Source organism: Triturus cristatus, chromosome 8 (genome assembly GCF_964204655.1).
Source record: "Triturus cristatus chromosome 8, aTriCri1.1, whole genome shotgun sequence".
NCBI lineage: Eukaryota > Metazoa > Chordata > Amphibia > Caudata > Salamandridae > Triturus > Triturus cristatus.
This window is the reverse complement of record NC_140591.1, coordinates 1,467,918,139-1,467,935,935: the sequence shown is the minus strand read 5'-3', so window position 1 is coordinate 1,467,935,935 and position 17,797 is coordinate 1,467,918,139. Positions and strand designations below refer to the sequence as shown.

Here is a 17,797-nt window from a genome sequence, read left to right as displayed (position 1 = left end):
AGGCAAGGCGATATGGAGAGGGAGACAGAGCAGGGAAAACACTAGCGGGCCTACTTAGACCACCTAGGGGGGCGGATTATATAACGGAAATGATCACGGAAGACAGTGAGCTGGTTAGGTCCCCGCCGGAAATTTTGAATACGTTGTCCCGATACTACGAAAACCGTTATGCATATAAAACTAACCCTTCCTATGCAGATATAGTGGACTACCTGTATACCATGGCATTGGCATGGTTCAGCAACAGCGCTAGGCAGTACATGGAGCTCCCCATAACGGTGGAGGATGTAAGACAAGGAATAAGTAGTATGCCTGCTGGGAAGGCTCCAGGAGCGGACGGGCTTACGGCGGCCTTTTATAAAGAGTACTCAGACATTCTGGCACCACACCTGTTGCAGGTGTATCTAGAGGCCATGGAACAGGCACCCTTCCCCCTACCCTCAGAGAGGCTACTATTATAACATTGCTGAAACCCGACAAAGATCCTAGAATGCCGGAATCATATCGCCCGCTCTCCCTCATAAATATGGATGCTAAAATCTTTGCAAAACTCTTGGCCAATAGGTTGCAGCCCATGTTGCCGCAGATAGCACTGCCAGACCAGTCTGGTTTTATACCGGGCCGATCCACTGCCCTCAATTTGCGAACGTTGTTTGGGATACTGCACTATCTGGCCCCACATGTTCAGGCAATTGCTGCATTGCTAGACGCCACGAAGGCATTCGATTCGTTGGAATGGCGATTCCTTTTTGATTTGCTGCCCCGCATGGGATTTAGCCCCTTGTTTATTAAACAAATACAGCTGTTGTATACGAGCCCTTCGGCGCGGATACGAGTGAATGGGCAGGTGTCGGCACCCATCGCCATAACCAGGGGGACGAGACAGGGATGCCCATTGTCGCCACTGCTGTTCGCCATTGCCACAGAACCACTGGCGGCACGGCTCCGCCAACACCACACACAAAGAAGCATTGGGTTCACGTCCAGGGGCCTGCTGATCTCAATGTATGCAGATGACATGATAATCTATCTCACAAATCCGAGGGAAAACTTTGTGGAAGTCATGCGTGAGATTGTTCGTTACGGTGGACTTACAGGTATACAGGTGAACTGGACCAAGTCTGTGGTATTTCCGCTCACTGACGGTACCACCCAGATTGACACAGAATACCCTATTCAGTGGGCAGGTGAGGAAGTCAAATATTTAGGAATATGGGTGAGCAGATCGGTGCAAGATATATGGCTGGCAAATTACGGGAGGGTGATGGACTGGATAGAGTGCAAAATACAGAAATGGAAACATCTTCCGTTGTCATTAATGGGGCGAATAGCTATCATTAAAATGGTGATTTTATCTAAGCTTTTATATTTGTTCGTGAACATCCCAATGCTGCTAAAAACACATTTTTTCAGAAGGCTGAGATCGCACGTACTGGACATGGTATGGGTGGGTAAGCAACCGAGGGCATCCTGGAAGCTGCTGACACTACCTTTTGCCCAGGGGGGTCTAGGAGCCCCTGACTTTGAATTATATGCTTATAGTGCGCAGGCGCAATATTTGTTTTTTTGGCATACCCCACTCCCTTCCAACCACATGAAGCGATAGAAATCGATAGAGTGGCTCCCACTCCGCTGAACACGGTGTTATATCAGCCTTACAAAAGACCCCATTTAGAAATTGACACGGTAGAAACACTAAGATGGGCATGGACCGCGATAGCTAAGAATGCAAAACTCTAGGTATTATATGCACCATCTATGCCGCTAGGGGGAAACCCGCTCCTAACTCCACTAGTAGGCAAAGCAGTTACGCTACGAGCCGCGGCACACGCGCTGGTGAAGGGTGCAGATCTTTATCCAGACGATGCATTCCTTACTCTTCAACAGATGTGCAAGGCTAGGGAGCCCACGGCATCAGACACACTTTTGTATTATCAGCTTAGAGCCGCCTGCCGCGCTAGATACGTGTCTTTCCCGCAGGCACCGCCCGTGCTCCCAGCGCTGGAAAACGTGTTGGCGAATCCGTCTTCTCGCAAACTGATTACGCGTATATACAGCGTAACACAGAAGGAATCGCCGATAATGGTGTGTACGGCCAGGGCTGAATAGGAGAGAGAGGCATGTATCGACATCACGGATAGGCAGTGGCAATACTGTTGTTCGCAGCAAGAGCAGCTATCACCCAATTATAGATTGCGGCTAGTTCACTTTAACTTTTTGCATAGATTATATCGTACGCCCTCCCAGCTGCACCGCATGGACATACACCGGACACGAACTGTTGGAGGTGTGGGGCACCTGGAGCCACATTCTCACACCTGGCATGGGACTGCGGTCCGATAGGAAGGTATTGGGAGGAAGAGTTTGAGCATGTTCGACAAATCACAAAACATAGGATACCGGCATCTCCGCTGACGGCGCTTCTGGGTTTTGTGTTTGAGGTCCCCAAGAACTCAAGTAAACTTACGGCCATGCTGTTGCTGCTGGCAAAGAGGCAGGTGGCAATTCATTGGAAAAAACAACAGGCTACTACAATAGCAGTGTGGGTAAATACTGTGGTCTACTGTAAAGACCAGCTATCGCGATATTGGTAGTTAATGCCAATCAGATCCAGGCAGGTGGATATTTGGAAACCATGTGAGGTCTGGCTGGAGGCGGGAGGCTCAGATTTACAAAGGGGATAGGTAGAGAAGCATGGGCGGCATAGCCATAAAATATGCTCAACGTCAAAGTTTGGTGGTGTGTATTAAATATGTGAGATGAAAGGGGAGAACCTTTGTGAGAACAGGCGAAATTGGGGGAACATGGGAGCATATTCATCCAGGACAACCAAGTAGACTGCATGGCCAACTGAGTGATATCATGTACGAGTAATGGAAGGCAGAGGGGTGGGTGGGAGGGGAAGTTAGTTGTTTTGGTTAAAGTAATTTAATATGAGACTACATCATCAGCTACACTGAGATGATGTGTGGGCATAGCAGAAGTTGTAATGAGATTCTGTTGCAGCGCTGCCGGCCCGCTGGGTTGTAGGCATGCAAGCCATGTACTGATTGCAACGCTGAACCAGAAATTAGCTGCCGGCCTCCGGATTGTGGGCACCGAGCTGTGTCAACCTAATTTTTTGTAAAAAATAAAATTTTATAACAAATAACAATAAAAAATAATAATTCATCAATGTATAATTTGAATAAAGCATATACATTGTTCAATTAAGGACAAACAATGAGGGTGCTACAGTGTGAATAGGTGAGGGTGCAGTGCTCAGGTGGTCATCATGTGCACGGTAGTGAAATGAAAAAACACAAGTTAAAAGACTCCAGTGGTTGCTATTATTTCACAGTAAGAATCAGGTGGGTTGATACTGTCCACTTTCCTACTAAATGCTTGTCTTTGGAGGTATAGTGTATGCAGGCCAAAACTGACAGATTCATTGACATTTCGACACCAGCGGCGTTATTTCATGGGGTCTTCTTCAGAACAGATAAGATAGGGAAGTAGCAACACTGTTACAATAGATTCAGAGGACTGGGAAAACGTCAGGTGCAGCGGTATTGAATCTACTATTTGACATAAGGAGATCTGCTTACATACACGAAATGTGTAAACTGGCGTGCAAAGGATTATTTGAGAGAAAGGGTCAGCCAGATTGCATCTGTGAGAAAAATCAAACCCTTTTCAGTACTCAAACAGAGTCTGGGGAGTTGGGAGAAATAAAAGAGTCGCTGGCTGGGCTTACCTAATAAGCGTTATAATTTGAGCTTCTGAAAGGCTCTGTAAGAAAAAGGCCTCCAACATCACATCACTTACAAAGTGAAAGAGTGTCTGATGCTGAAGTTGTTTCAGGGCATGTAGAACAGCACAAAAGAAGTGGGTAGAGTTGAAGCTATTGGGGCAGCTACTGAGTACCTGAACTTTGGAGCATAGACATTCAGCCAGCTCCTCTCTTTCTCACTCTGCAGCCTTTTTAGGCACTCACACAACATTTAGAACCCACAACTATTACTGGTTCTTCTGCCACTCACCATTCACCACAATTTGTGCCACTCAAGCGGTTCTCTCAGTTGGCTTCCTATGGAAATAGTATTAGTCTCCTCACAAGGACAAGGAGCGCTGCAATATTTCCTTTGCTTCAGGATTAGCAAAAACATTTGGCAGGCTCTAATGACCTGGGACCTGGATTTGAGATTGATATAATTTCCTTTGGTACGCTCCGGTCCAATGATCACACCAAGCCAACATCAAAGGGGCTGGTCTGGTTTGACCTAAGCGAATGCAGTAGCCGTAGGGTGCACAGTTTGGTATAACGGCATCATGTAACATCTGCAGATGCTTCTTAGTGAGATGAGGACTTAAAAAATAAATAAATAAATAATAAAAGGATTAGCAAAAGAGCCCAGCACTGTCACCTGGACCCTAGCCACATCTCTGTATTTGTATAAAATGAGGAGGTGAGCACTCCTAGAAGCCAGGTCACCTTAAGGGCAGCACAGTCTGTCATCCACCAGGGAACTTACCACTGGCTCCCTGGACTGCGTAGAATACCTTAGGACTTCAGGCTCCAATCTGCAGCGGGTCTCTCTCATAATGTTTCTGCCATATCAAAAAGCATCACCTTAGGAGCTCTTTATGTCAGCACCATTTTGACCCAGGTCAGCTGTCCACAAGGCAAGTCCTGTGTAGAAAATGCCAAGTCGCAAAAGCAATATATCGAGTTGTCCTTCATGAGATGTCTAAGGACTTTCCTAATAATGGTGGCTAGCTCTTTGACGTCACACTCTCCTCTCTGCCTGCTTTGTTGTTCTTTGTCACCTAAATGTACCTCATTGCCAGGTATTAGACATCACAGGACAGGCCTTCTCTTTCCCTACTGCATCTCCCTAAATCCATGTGCATCTCACCATTCAATTGATTTGCATTTTGTTGACTGATTTGATGAGTCTACAGTGTGGTTTGTCTATAGTAATTAATACATCAAACAATATCTTATCAGTACTTTAACCCTTGATTATTCTGCTCTAACCGAGTGCTTTGCTTTTTTCCACACAGCTCAGACCTGTGCAGCTCTTTTCATATTCCTCCTCTTCACGCGCTTCTGGCTGATCAGCGTATTGTATGGGATATGGTGGCTCACGGATCTTGACACGCCTAGTAAAGGCGGACGGCGGAGAGCACTAATCAAGAAAAGTGTTGTATGGAGATACATGAGGAACTATTTCCCAGTTTCAGTAAGTAAAATGATTTCAAAATGTTGGAGTGATCTTGTACTTAATTCAACGCTAATGACATCAGACGTAACGGGCATGAAGACGTATCTGTAAACAGACCACCATAGGATAATCGCAGTGATAGGAAACGTAGTTACCTACAAATTCACACACTTTTTATACCAGCAGGGTTAACTTACCTGTTCACCAACACTTGACGTAGTATAACTCTGCACGCATTTTCACCAAAATGCCATATTGGTAATTTATTGTATGCTAAGCTAAACTATTGTCTTGACTGTATGGTTTGATAGTGTTTTTTAGTGTTTGCTTACTATGTTGTTGTTGCTTTTGTTGTTGTAATTGTTGTTGCAATTGTTATTTTTATTGTTATTGTTATTTGATGTGTATATAGCACAGAATCTGCAATGAGTGTGGTATCTCAGTCCTTTTAGTGGACTGGTGATCATTTTCCAAACGGTTTCCTGGTGGCGAAATAGTGCTGTGGATGTACAAGCACTCCACTGGAAGCCGACTTACCACAGACAATATTGTGAGAATTTCACAATCTTCTCTGTTTTGCAAGCAGTGATATGGTTCTCCATGGCTCCTAATCACCAGGGATAATAGTTTATTGCTTGTTGGTGTCACACAGGCCAGCAATAGAGCAACAGCCCACAGGAAAAGGGGTGTGGTGTAGGACTTAGATCTGTCTGCATGCCTGTAGATCTTCACAGCTACCGCCTCATCTATGGTGCAAATCCTTTCACATGTCTGCAGAAGTGCATGGCAGAGGAAAAGTCCATGCCAGTCTACTACAGCTAAAGAATATGAGATCACTGAAAGTGATGGATGGCATTCATAGGTGTGGACCATCCCAGGGTGACATTTCTTATTTGTACTTCATGGAATCTATGTTACAGCGGGGGGATGCTGTCAAAACAAAATTAGTATTTTGTTCCAGTTTTATTATATTTCAATATTGTACATCATGGAATCTAGGCTACAGCAGGGGGGGATCCTGTGAAACCAAAATTAGTATTTTGTTCCAGTTTTCTTATATTGCAGTATTCTACATCATGGAATCTAGGCTGCTGCATGGGGGTTGCTGTCAAAACAAAATTAGTATTTGTTTCCAGTTTTCTTATATTTCAGTATTCTACATCATGGAATCTAGGCTGCTGCAGGGGGGTTGCTGTCAAAACAAAACTAGTATTTTGTTCCAGTTTTATTATATTGCAGTATTCTACATCATGGAATCTAGGCTACTGCAGGGGGGTTGCTGACAAAACAAAATTAGTATTTTGTTCCAGTTTTCTTATATTGCAGTATTCTACATCATGGAATCTAGGCTGCTGCAGGGAGGTTGCTGTCAAAACAAAATTAGTATTTTGTTCCAGTTTTCTTATATTGCAGTATTCTACATCATGGAATCTAGGCTGCTGCAGGGGGGTTGCTGTCAAAACAAAATTAGTATTTTGTTCCACTTTTCTTATATTGCAGTATTCTACATCATGGAATCTAGGCTGCTGCAGGGGGGTTGCTGTCAAAACAAAACTAGTATTTTGTTCCAGTTTTCTTATATTGCAGTATTCTACATCGCGGAATCTAGGCTACTGCAGGGGGGTTGCTGTCAAAACAAAACTAGTATTTTGTTCCAGTTTTCTTATATTGCAGTATTCTCCATCATGGAATCTAGGCTACTGCAGGGGGGTTGCTGTCAAAACAAATTTAGTATTTTGTTCCAGTTTTCTTATATTGCAGTATTCTACATCATGGAATCTAGGCTACTGCAGGGGGGTTGCTGTCAAAACAAAATTAGTATTTTGTTCCAGTTTTCTTATATTGCAGTATTCTACATCATGGAATCTAGGCTACTGCAGGGGGGTTGCTGTCAAAACAAAATTAGTATTTTGTTCCAGTTTTCTTATATTGCAGTATTCTACATCATGGAATCTAGGCTGCTGCAGGGGGGTTGCTGTCAAAACAAAACTAGTATTTTGTTCCAGTTTTATTATATTGCAGTATTCTACATCATGGAATCTAGGCTACTGCGGGGGGGGAGGGGGGTTGCTGTCAAAACAAAATTACTATTTTGCTCCAGTTTTATTATATTGCAGTATTCTACATCATGGAATCTAGGTTACTGCAGGGGAGTTGCTGTCAAAACAAAATTAGTATTTTGTTCCAGTTGTCTTACATTGCAGTATTCTACATCATGGAATCTAGGCTACTGCAGGGGGGTTGCTGTCAAAACAAAACTAGTATTTTGTTCCAGTTTCATTTAATTGCAGTATTCTACATCATGGAATCTAGGCTACTGCAGGGGGGTTGCTGTCAGAACAAAACTTGGATTTTGTTCCAGTTTTATTATATTGCAGTATTCTACATCATGGAATCTAGGCTACTGCGGGGGGGGGGGGGGAGGAGGTTGCTGTCAAAACAAAATTAGTATTTTGTTCCAGTTTCATTATATTGCAGTATTCTACATTGTTAAATGTAGGTAACTGGAGGGGGTGCTGTCAAACCAAAAACAGTATATAGTTCTTGTTATATTATATTTCAGTGTTCTACTTCATGGAATCTAGTCTGTTCCAATTTCTATATATTTCGGTATTATACAGCGTGGAATTTAGGCTAAAGAAAGGGTTGTGTTTTCAATCAAAATGAGTATTTTTTCAATTATATTATGTTATTACATTATGTTTCAGTATTCTACATCATAGAATATAACCTACTTGAGGTGAGGTGCTGGCAAATCAAAACTAGTATTTTGTTCCAATGTTGTAATATTTCAGTATTCTACATAATGGAATCCAGCGCACTGGAGGGCGCATGCTGTCAAATCAAAACCAAATGATAATAAAAGAAATGGAGCTTATCGACAAAATTAAGATCATGGGGATTATTAGACAATTACATATATTCCATAAGCTTGTGACAACTTGGGCAGTCTGGATATTCGAATGTAGTTAACCTTACTCAGCTGTGTCTCTAGAAGTGCAAACATGGCAGGTTCCAAAGTTGTACAGTGAAGTCCACTGCTCTCTAAACACTTCCCAGCAACTCACTCAAACACTTTAGAGCCTTGGTGGCTAAAGTCCTTTGGGGATGTGGCCTTGTCTGATAATTGGCTGTTACAGATCTAGCTCCCTCCAGAGATAAGGCACGAGCAAAGGTTTTTCACAGCTCATCTTATCTGAACTTTTATTAGGGAAAAGGGACATTGGCCTATTGGAGAAGCTGCATTTAGAACGCGGATTGCAGACCTCCTACAGCATTTTAAAAGCGTTTCTAGAATTTAAAAAATAAAAAACGCTCACTGAATCTTGGCAGTAAGTTCACATGTCTAATGGGATTTGAAGAAAGGGTGGAGGATGAGCAAACTGCTGGCAATCAATTTGATAAGTTTATCATTTGAAATGTTACTGTCCTTGTTCCAGCTCTTCCCCATGTATGCTGCACAAACTCTGCCATTGCTGTGGCTGATTTAGATTTCATGGCAACCAAATGTCTTCTATGGGGCCCATATTAAGTCTTGTTGAAATGAAAATCCTATTTCACAGCCTTCTTTTCTTTACATCAGACATGCATATTTATATTTCTTCGTGTGTTTTCCCTGCGGGTAAAACATTTCAAGTAAATGCATTCTTTGTTGGAGTCTCTGTAAGTGAATGTCACAAGTTGGCTTTGTGTTTAGTTGACTCAGCCTTTTATCGTTTTAAGTTTGATAAATATCTTGTCAATATTAGTAATACCGGCTCGTTAAAGATTGAGGAAACAGTATTTGTTATCAATTTTTTTGTAATGTCTAAGTCCTATATTTTGTAAGGTCTAAGTCCTTTATTTTGTAATTTCTAAGTCCTTTATTTTGTAAGGTCTAAGTTTTTGTAAGGTCTAAGTCCTTTATTTTGTAATGTCTAAGTCCTTTATTTTGTAAGGTTTAAGTCCTTTATTTTGTAATGTCTAAGCCCTTTTTCAGTAGACATTCTAATATGCTCCAAGTGAAAGATTGTGGAAGATGATGATTGAGGAAGTGTGGTTGCCCATTTACTTCACTTTACCTATATTTTGAAGTTCTGAGCTTTTTTTTAGTACAAACTAATTGCATTACCTCTTGAAAAGGCCATAACACAAGAGACAAAGTATGCACCATGTTACAAATTTGTATCTCCGGACTAGGCAACAGGCTTAGGAACAACCACATCATGTAGGACAAACTACAGGCTGGGTACTGCAAAATGCAAAAAAGGGCATTTTTCAAAGAAATCGCAAATTACCACCAACTTGAAGTTGGTGGTATTTGCGATTTCTTAAGGAGAAATCGCACAACTTGGGTGCTTTTTACATCGCATTTAAGGAATCGCAATTTGCTATTCCTTAAATGCTTCAGCAAAATAAGGAATCGCAAATTTTGCGATTCCCTATTTCGCGAGGGCCTTTTGGGATGATACAGGCTTTTTCCGGTTCACAAGCGGGCCGATTCTGAGAATCGGTCCGTTTGCGAACGGGAAACGGGCTTCATACATATGCCCCTGAGTTCTTGTTGTATGTGCAAAGAAAGTAATACACAAATACGTCTGCAAGATGGCCAATGATGTCAATTTATTAATAAAGCTACAGACGCTTTAGCAGAGCCCTTGTGCCCCCTGGTCTAATCTGTAGGCTGTAGTCATTATGAAATTAATAAAATAGAGAAAATTAGAGTGAAAAAACAGGTGGAAAATGCAAATAAGATTGAATCCCTAAGAACATTAAGCAAATACTACAGAAATACTATTTTAACTGGCAGGCCTCCAATCCATTTTTGTTTTGCAAGGCTACACTAACTACCTGGGACCCTAGAATAAATGTTTTTTAAATAATAGACTAGATTACTTGACACACCTTCCTTGAGCAAAAGGTGATTGGCTTTCACATGCGGGTGCGTTTACCCAACTTGCGCTTTTATTGGTTTTCGATAAAAGCCCGCTTGTCAGGTATGTTTGTAATGCGTTGTTAAAGCGCTATTTAATGTATAAAGTAGGCTGGTGCGGAATTTTCAATTCTGCTGGCGAAATCAAAAGAATTTTGGTAACTCTGCATTGCTCTTCTAATGCGAAATTACTGATAAATTTAAATTCTGATGCTCTGCCAGCAGAATTTAAAATTATGCATTGTTTTCTAAAGTTAGAAGCCAATGCATACCACTGGGCGCCTTTGCATACTCTGCAGTGATTAAAGGATTTTATCACTGCAGAGTATGCCAGGGCCCTGAGTGGTATTTGACTGCAGTTTTTTCTTAGGCAAAATGTATTCTCACATCCCTTTTTTGATCCTGGGGCATTTTACTCTAAGAAAATAGCATCAAATTCCCCATGCGCCCCTTCACAGAATTCTGCAGAATCTGGCAGAATTGTAATGTAATTCTGCATGATTCCACAGAATCAAAGTCCGTGAATTCCGCCCACCCCTAGCATAAAGTCTATGGTTATTCCAAAAGGTTGAGCTACGGCCCCTGAAAGTTACCAGTGAAAAGTGTTTGTGGTTTTCATAGAATGCACCTATGCAGGTGTAATTAATAAGCCTGGGCGTAGTGGGTGTAGCGGGGCTATGCGGATCGCCACGGAATTAATAACAAGCTCTGTGGCGTTCCGCGTAGCTCCGCATAGCCACCCATCTCCCACCCGCCCTATTATTGACAATTGCTAAAGTTTTAAAAGATAACTTTAAAGCACCTTTCTCGCAAGAAATGCTCATGTGCGGGCGCCCGCGCAGTTTTCACCGCGAACGAGATGAAGAGAGGAGGAGGCCAGCCGGGGACGCCGCAGATAAGCTAAGGTGCTTTAAAGTTATTTTTTAAAGCTTTAGCAATTGTTAATAATAGGGCGTGTGGGAGGCAGGGGCAGGCCAACTCCGCTCCGCCGCAGAGTGTCGGGGTCTTGCCTACTCCACGTTCTCCGCGGAACGCAGAGTAGGCCAAACTCTGCACACTCCGCCCAGCGTTAGTAATTAACTGAATGAGTGAATGAATGAGTAGATGCATGAATGACTTAATGAATCAATAGCCTGTACGTTAAGCATCACTATACACCAGGCAAGCAAGTAGGACTGGGATTATAACTAGTAATACATGCGCCCAATGATAGGGCTGGACACTGCAGTACATATGTTTACTCTTCTTAACTCCACATGTATGCACCTCGGTGATGTATCTTGAATGTACAGAGGCGGAGGGAAGAGTAGTACATCTATACTTGCTATCGCAATATTTGGCTCATCAGTATTCTGACTTCAGTATTTTTGTGGCACCATCATTCAGTAATAGATGGTCTGGTATGCACCGGTACATCAGGACCTTGGGCTCTGCAGCAGTTGTAGGAAAGAGACAGTGAATCTTGAGGTCAAAAACATTTACAGAAGATTTTCTGGAATGACAAATAGTGCTGGACTCCTACACATGAGGCTAAACACATGCCTTTAGCAAAGCTTTTAAAACTTAAATGGAAATTACTCATCGTGCATAATTAGAGAAATCTATTCGCCTAAATTGTTTCATTTCCCAAAAGCGTGTGCACTCTAATGTGACTATTTACTTTCTTTTTTCACTCCATTATAAATTGATGGCAGAGTAGATGTTTTTAATAGGTTTCGAATAAATGATTTTAATTTGCACAAACAATTTATTACTAGACAGTACCATGAATGTCAAGTCATTAAAAAGCCAGGGATAGTGAAAGTGAGCTCATGCATACTTTGACCCCCCCAATGATGTCACAGCGTTGACCCCTAATTCCACGATTTGCCCAATCTGCTTCCTGCTTGAAGCTAAGGGTCCAGGCAAGGGCGTGGAGTGGAACTCTAGAGAGTAAACATGGTTCCAACAGCCTGCAATCATGAGGCCAAAGAACAAGAGGAGCACTGGCAGTGTCTGCGATTAAAAAAGCAAGCCAAGAGTACCATTTTCTTTCCCCAGCTTGCTCTAATTCACATCCCCAGACAGTACATTTATGAGAAAAATACATTAATAACATCTTTTAGTAAACTTTTTAAGATGTCAAACAGAAAAAAAGGCACAACAATGTACTTAATTCATTATTTACAAAAATAGAAATAAAAATACTGCTATCAATGCACATGCATTTATAAGTGATTTTATAAACCAGAGCACTCCGGAAAAAAATGGAGGCCCATATTTATCAAGGTTTTGCGGGGCCCTTGCACCACGCAAGGGGGTACAATGGCGACGCAAAACCTGGGTGAGATTTATCAAGCCACGCACGGCCACTTCCGTGGCCCTGCAAGGCTTGGTAAATCTAGAGTAACGCAATGCAGTGCAAATCTCTGCCTTGTGTTACTCGGTGCCAGGAAGGCGTTCCACAGGGAAGCGTTGGGAGTTCCCACGCATTCTCCCACAGATTTTGGCGCATTCCCAGATTTACCATAAGTGGTAGACCTGGGAATGCGTCAAAATTCTACATCTCCTCAGGTGGGGCGTAATGAGGAGAAATATATTTATTTTGTCTCATTTTTTTCTTCTTTCTATGTGTGCTGCATTCTGCAGCGCAGATAAAAAATAGGAAAATGCCTCTCAGGATTGTTTTTGTGCAGGAAATTGTCCCTTCCTTCACAAAAGCAATCCTGCTGACAACGCAGGCACCATTGCAACATGGTACAAGGGTGCCTGCATCGGCGATGGGCATCCAAAAGTGTGCCAGTGCTAAAAAAAGAAAGGAATGTGCCGTATAATCCAGAGCATGCCTGCCCTTTCACGCAGCGCAGCAAGGTGGCACTGCGTTGCGCTGTGTGAAAGATTGATAAATCTGCTCCTGAATTTGTAGCATGCATCTTTAGAAATGTTAATGGGTTTTTTTTGGTTGTCATTTCAGAAAGATTTATTGGTACATATGCAGCTTTTTTAAGCCTGGCATTAGCCGAATATTTTTGATTTTACTAACATTATTTATATAATAATACTTATTGGGACTTTCAGCCAGAACTCTTCAGCCATTGGCTAACTTACCTGTACGTAATGGCATTCTGCTGTTTCACAAGAAGCACATCTACATACAAGGTAATTCCCTTAATGGTAGAGGCTTCAATAGAAAAATGTGTTTAGTGAGACCGAAAAATATTTTGTGCTTTTAGGCAATCTTTTTTTGAATAATGATTAGGGCCTGGCAATTCCCTCAGCAATAAACAATGAGATTTTTCGAAATTAAAGATGATACAAAACAAGCATAGCCTAATACAAACCTTTTGGCTAAAGCAATGCTTGTTACCTTTGAATCATTGCAGTCAAAACACACCCCCCAATGCTGGGGGGTCACTTTGGTACACTGGAATAGGATAGGTGTAAAATCCTCCAATGCACAGCTACAGAGCTGGCTTTTAAAGTAATCCGCAGTTAAACTCTTTGGGCCTGCAGCTCAAGTTGAGGGCGTTTAAAGGCCGGTGTTGCCCTGGGCACTCAGCTATAATGCTCTATCACTGCACAGTGTCCTAATCTGAACTTCATTTATGCTCGGTGCATCGAACGAGATGGAAGAGCTGATCAATAACATTGCTAAGTAAACCGTGGTCATATACTTGGTAGTAGATCGATAAGAATTTTACCTTCAAATGATCAATGAATGAATGTGAATTGTGCTTGATGCCGACAGTGGACGGTAGGGATCCGCTCCCACGCTAGCAATGAGTGGGGAGGGATGTTCCACTCACATTGAGTGGACGGGTTTTTTCCTCCTCATTGGCAGTGGATGGATGGGGATGCTCCCTCACATTGGCAGTAGATGGATGGGGATGCTCCCTCTCATTGGCAGTGGATGGATGGGGATGCTCCCTCACATTGGCAGTGGATGGATGGGGATGCTCCCTCTCATTGGCAGTGGATGGATGGGGATGCTCCCTCCCCTTGGCAGTGGATGGATGGGGATGCTCCCTCACATTGGCAGTGGATGGATGGGGATGCTCCCTCTCATTGGCAGTGGATGGATGGGGATGCTCCCTCTCATTGGCAGTGGATGGATGGGGATGCTCCCTCACATTGGCAGTGGATGGATGGGGATGCTCCCTCACATTGGCAGTGGATGGATGGGGATGCTCCCTCTCATTGGCAGTGGATAAATGGGGATGCTCCCTCTCATTGGCAGTGGATGGATGGAGAATGTTCCTTTACATTGGACATTCATGCACCCAACTGGAAATTCCATTTATAATTTTTCCGCAACGTATTGCAGTTAGTTTTCTCTGCCACACAAAGTTTCAGCAAGGAGCTCCTGTGCAATTGATCTGCTGAAACAAGGTGCCTGAAGAAGGTGCGGAGGAACAAATAAACGCCATTACTGAGAACAGTAGTTTCCAAATGACTTTCCCCATCGTCATAATATAATCCAGAAGAGAACCTTTAGGATCAACCATACTTTTTAGTGTCAACAAGAGGTGAGTTTGCAAAGTTCAAATGAGGAGGAGGCTCGGCTCTTACCTTCTAACCTAGAATGTCTCACTCTAAAGAATTCTAAATATGTTTCTCCAATTCGGTAGCATCAATGGCCAGCAGTGTAGCAGCCTTCAATATTCATTAAGATTGATGCTTAAGGAAACTCCCCTAACATTTTTTTTATCAGATCTTCCTAAACCAGCCATGAATTTCTAACAGAGATTTCCAAATCAGATGAGAATCAAAGAGCACATGTACATACAAACAGTCTCTGGCCTTGTGAAGAGCATGTTAATCTAGAGTCCAGGAAAAGGGATTATTTTTTTTCTAAAATATATTATTTCACATTTCGTGTCATTAATTTTAAGTGGTCTGATCTTTTGATAATTGACGAGAAAAATTTAAAAATGTTTCAGACTGACAAATAGTGCTGGACTCCTACACATGAGGCTAAACACATGCCTTTAGCAAAGCTTTTAAAACTTAAATGGAAATTACTCATCGTGCATAATTAGAGAAATCTATTCGCCTAAATTGTTTCATTTCCCAAAAGCCGAATATTTTTGATTTTACTAACATTATTTATATAATATTACTTATTGGGACTTTCAGCCAGAACTCTTCAGCCATTGGCTAACTTCTCAAAAGTAATGGCATTCTGCTGTTTCACAAGGAGCACATCTACATACAAAGTAATTCCCTTTATGGTAGAGGCTTCAATAGAAAAATGTGTTTAGTGAAACCAAAATATATTTTTGCTTTTAGGCAATCTTTTTTTAATAATGATTAGGGCCTGGCAATTCCCCCAGCAATAAACAATGAGGTTTTACGAAAGCAAAGATGAAACAAAACAAGCATAGCCTACTACAGACCTATTGGTTTATCCAATGCTTGTTACCTTTGAATCATTGCAGTCAGAACACAACCCCCAATGCTGGGGGGTCACTTCGGTACACTGGAATAGCATAGGTGTAAAATCCTCCAATGCACAGCTTCAGAGCTGGCTTTTAAAGTAATCCGCAGTTAAACTCTTTGGGCCTGCAGCTCAAGCTGAGGACGCTTAAAGGCCGGTGTTGCCCTGGGCACTCAGCTATAATGCTCCATCACTGCACAGTGTCCTAATCCGAACTTCATTTATGCTCGGTGCATCGAACGAGATGGAAGAGCTGATCAATAACATTGCTAAGTAAACTGTGGTCATATACTTGGTAGTAAATCGATAAGGATTTTACCTTCAAATTATGAATGAATGAATGTGAATTGTGCTTGATGCGGACAGTGGACGGCTAGGGATCCGCTCCCACACTAGCAATGAGTGGGGAGGGATTTTCCACTCACATTGAGCGGACGGGTATTTTCCTCCTCATTGGCAGTGGATGGATGGGGATGCTCCCTCACATTGGCAGTAGATGGATGGAGAATGTTCCTTTACATTGGACATTCATGCACCCAACTGGAAATTCCATTTATAATTTTTCCGCAACGTATTGCAGTTAGTTCTCTCTGCCACACAAAGTTTCAGCAAGGAGCTCCTGTTCAATTGATCTGCTGAAACAAGGTGCCTGAAGAAGGTGCGGAGGAACAAATAAACGCCCTTACTGAGAACAGAATTTGAACAGTAGTTTCCAAATGACTTTCCCCATTGTCATAATTTAATCCAGAAGAGAACCTTTAGGATCAACCATACTTTTTAGTGTCAACAAGAGGTGAGTTTGCAAAGTTCAAATGAGGAGGAGGCTCGGCTCTTACCTTATAACCTAGAATGTCTCACTCTAAAGAATTCTAAATATGTTTCTCCAATTCGGTAGCATCAATGGCCAGCAGTGTAGCAGCCTTCAATATTCATTAAGATTGATGCTTAAGGAAACTCCCCTAACATTTTTTTTATCAGATCTTCCTAAACCAGCCATGAATTTCTAACAGAGATTTCCAAATCAGATGAGAATCAAAGAGCACATGTACATACAAACAGTCTCTGGCCTTGTGAAGAGCATGTTAATCTAGAGTCCAGGAAAAGGGATTATTTTTTTTCTAAAATATATTATTTCACATTTCGTGTCATTAATTTTAAGTGGTCTGATCTTTTGATAATTGACGAGAAAAATTTAAAAATGTTTCAGTCTGAATACAATCTTATTGAAATAATGTTGCTCTTCAGTATAGGACTCTGAATTAACCTGGGCAAGCATTTTGGGAATACTTTAGTCTGTTTTAGAAACATAGGCAAATCCGGGATATTCATTTTAAGCATGAGGGGTGCTATATATACAATGGATTTGGTGGTCAACAATGAATTGCTTCTTTTTTTCTAATGGCTTTTTTTGGGGGAGTATAGTAGTCAATCAATTAAATATTTCAAGTTGTGTAATGTGCTTCAACTTAGAGGACTGCAAGGACAACAAGAGATCAGTTGGCGCATCAAAACGTTTTCCAGATGGTATGATATAGCGAGGTGTAGTCGGGTGGAGTGATTCCCGAATGCCTGCGCAGCCACGTGGATATTGATATGTTCATAAGCCTTGGTGATGAGAGTCATAGAGTTTCAAGTACCATTCAGACAATTAACCAAGTGATGGGGGTAGGGGGCAACCTACGCCATATACCCTGTTCCATCAATTTACTGTGGTTTGAGTGTGTAAAGATAAAGAGACATTAAAAAAGAGTACCAGAGAATCTGACAATATGTCTGCAAGTGGGCTGAGGATGTGAAAAAGAATATTTTTATCTGCTTCATACCAGGTCCCGCTATAATTCTGATGGGGGCGGTAACAAGATTCACCATGGTCTGCGGTAACTCCACTGCTGAGGAGTATTTCACCTGGAGACTTTACCTGCTGCAATTTCGGGCAAAAAACATGTCGGCATCTGTGCGGAAACACGGAATCCTACTGGTTATTTCCCATAAACTTGGAATAGGGAACATTCTGTCCCACCCGAGAGTTACTGATGCTCCAGTGCCTGACAACTGTCTTCTGTTATGTTATGTGTATTTGTATAGCACACGACTCATCTGGGAGGATATCCTGGAGCTGAAACTTTGGGAGATCGAGGGAGGTACCAGGCAAGTAAGCACTTGAATTATTAAGGGGGTCTTAAAAACCAAAGTGTTCCTCAACTTTCTATCTTAAGAAACTTGTCTGAATATGAGTCACAAATCTCAAACTTTCACAAAATG

At 42.1% G+C, this 17,797-nt stretch overlaps 1 protein-coding gene across 1 annotated transcript in view; it reads left to right on the top strand.

Moving 5' to 3' along the window:
- MOGAT2 (monoacylglycerol O-acyltransferase 2) overlaps positions 1-17,797 on the top strand; it is a 341,554-nt gene that overhangs the window by 80,003 nt on the left and 243,754 nt on the right. The window contains exon 2 of the mRNA XM_085623284.1: positions 5,047-5,225. Within this exon, the coding sequence (XP_085479410.1) occupies positions 5,047-5,225 (179 nt within the window). The remainder of the gene's footprint in view (positions 1-5,046; positions 5,226-17,797) is intronic.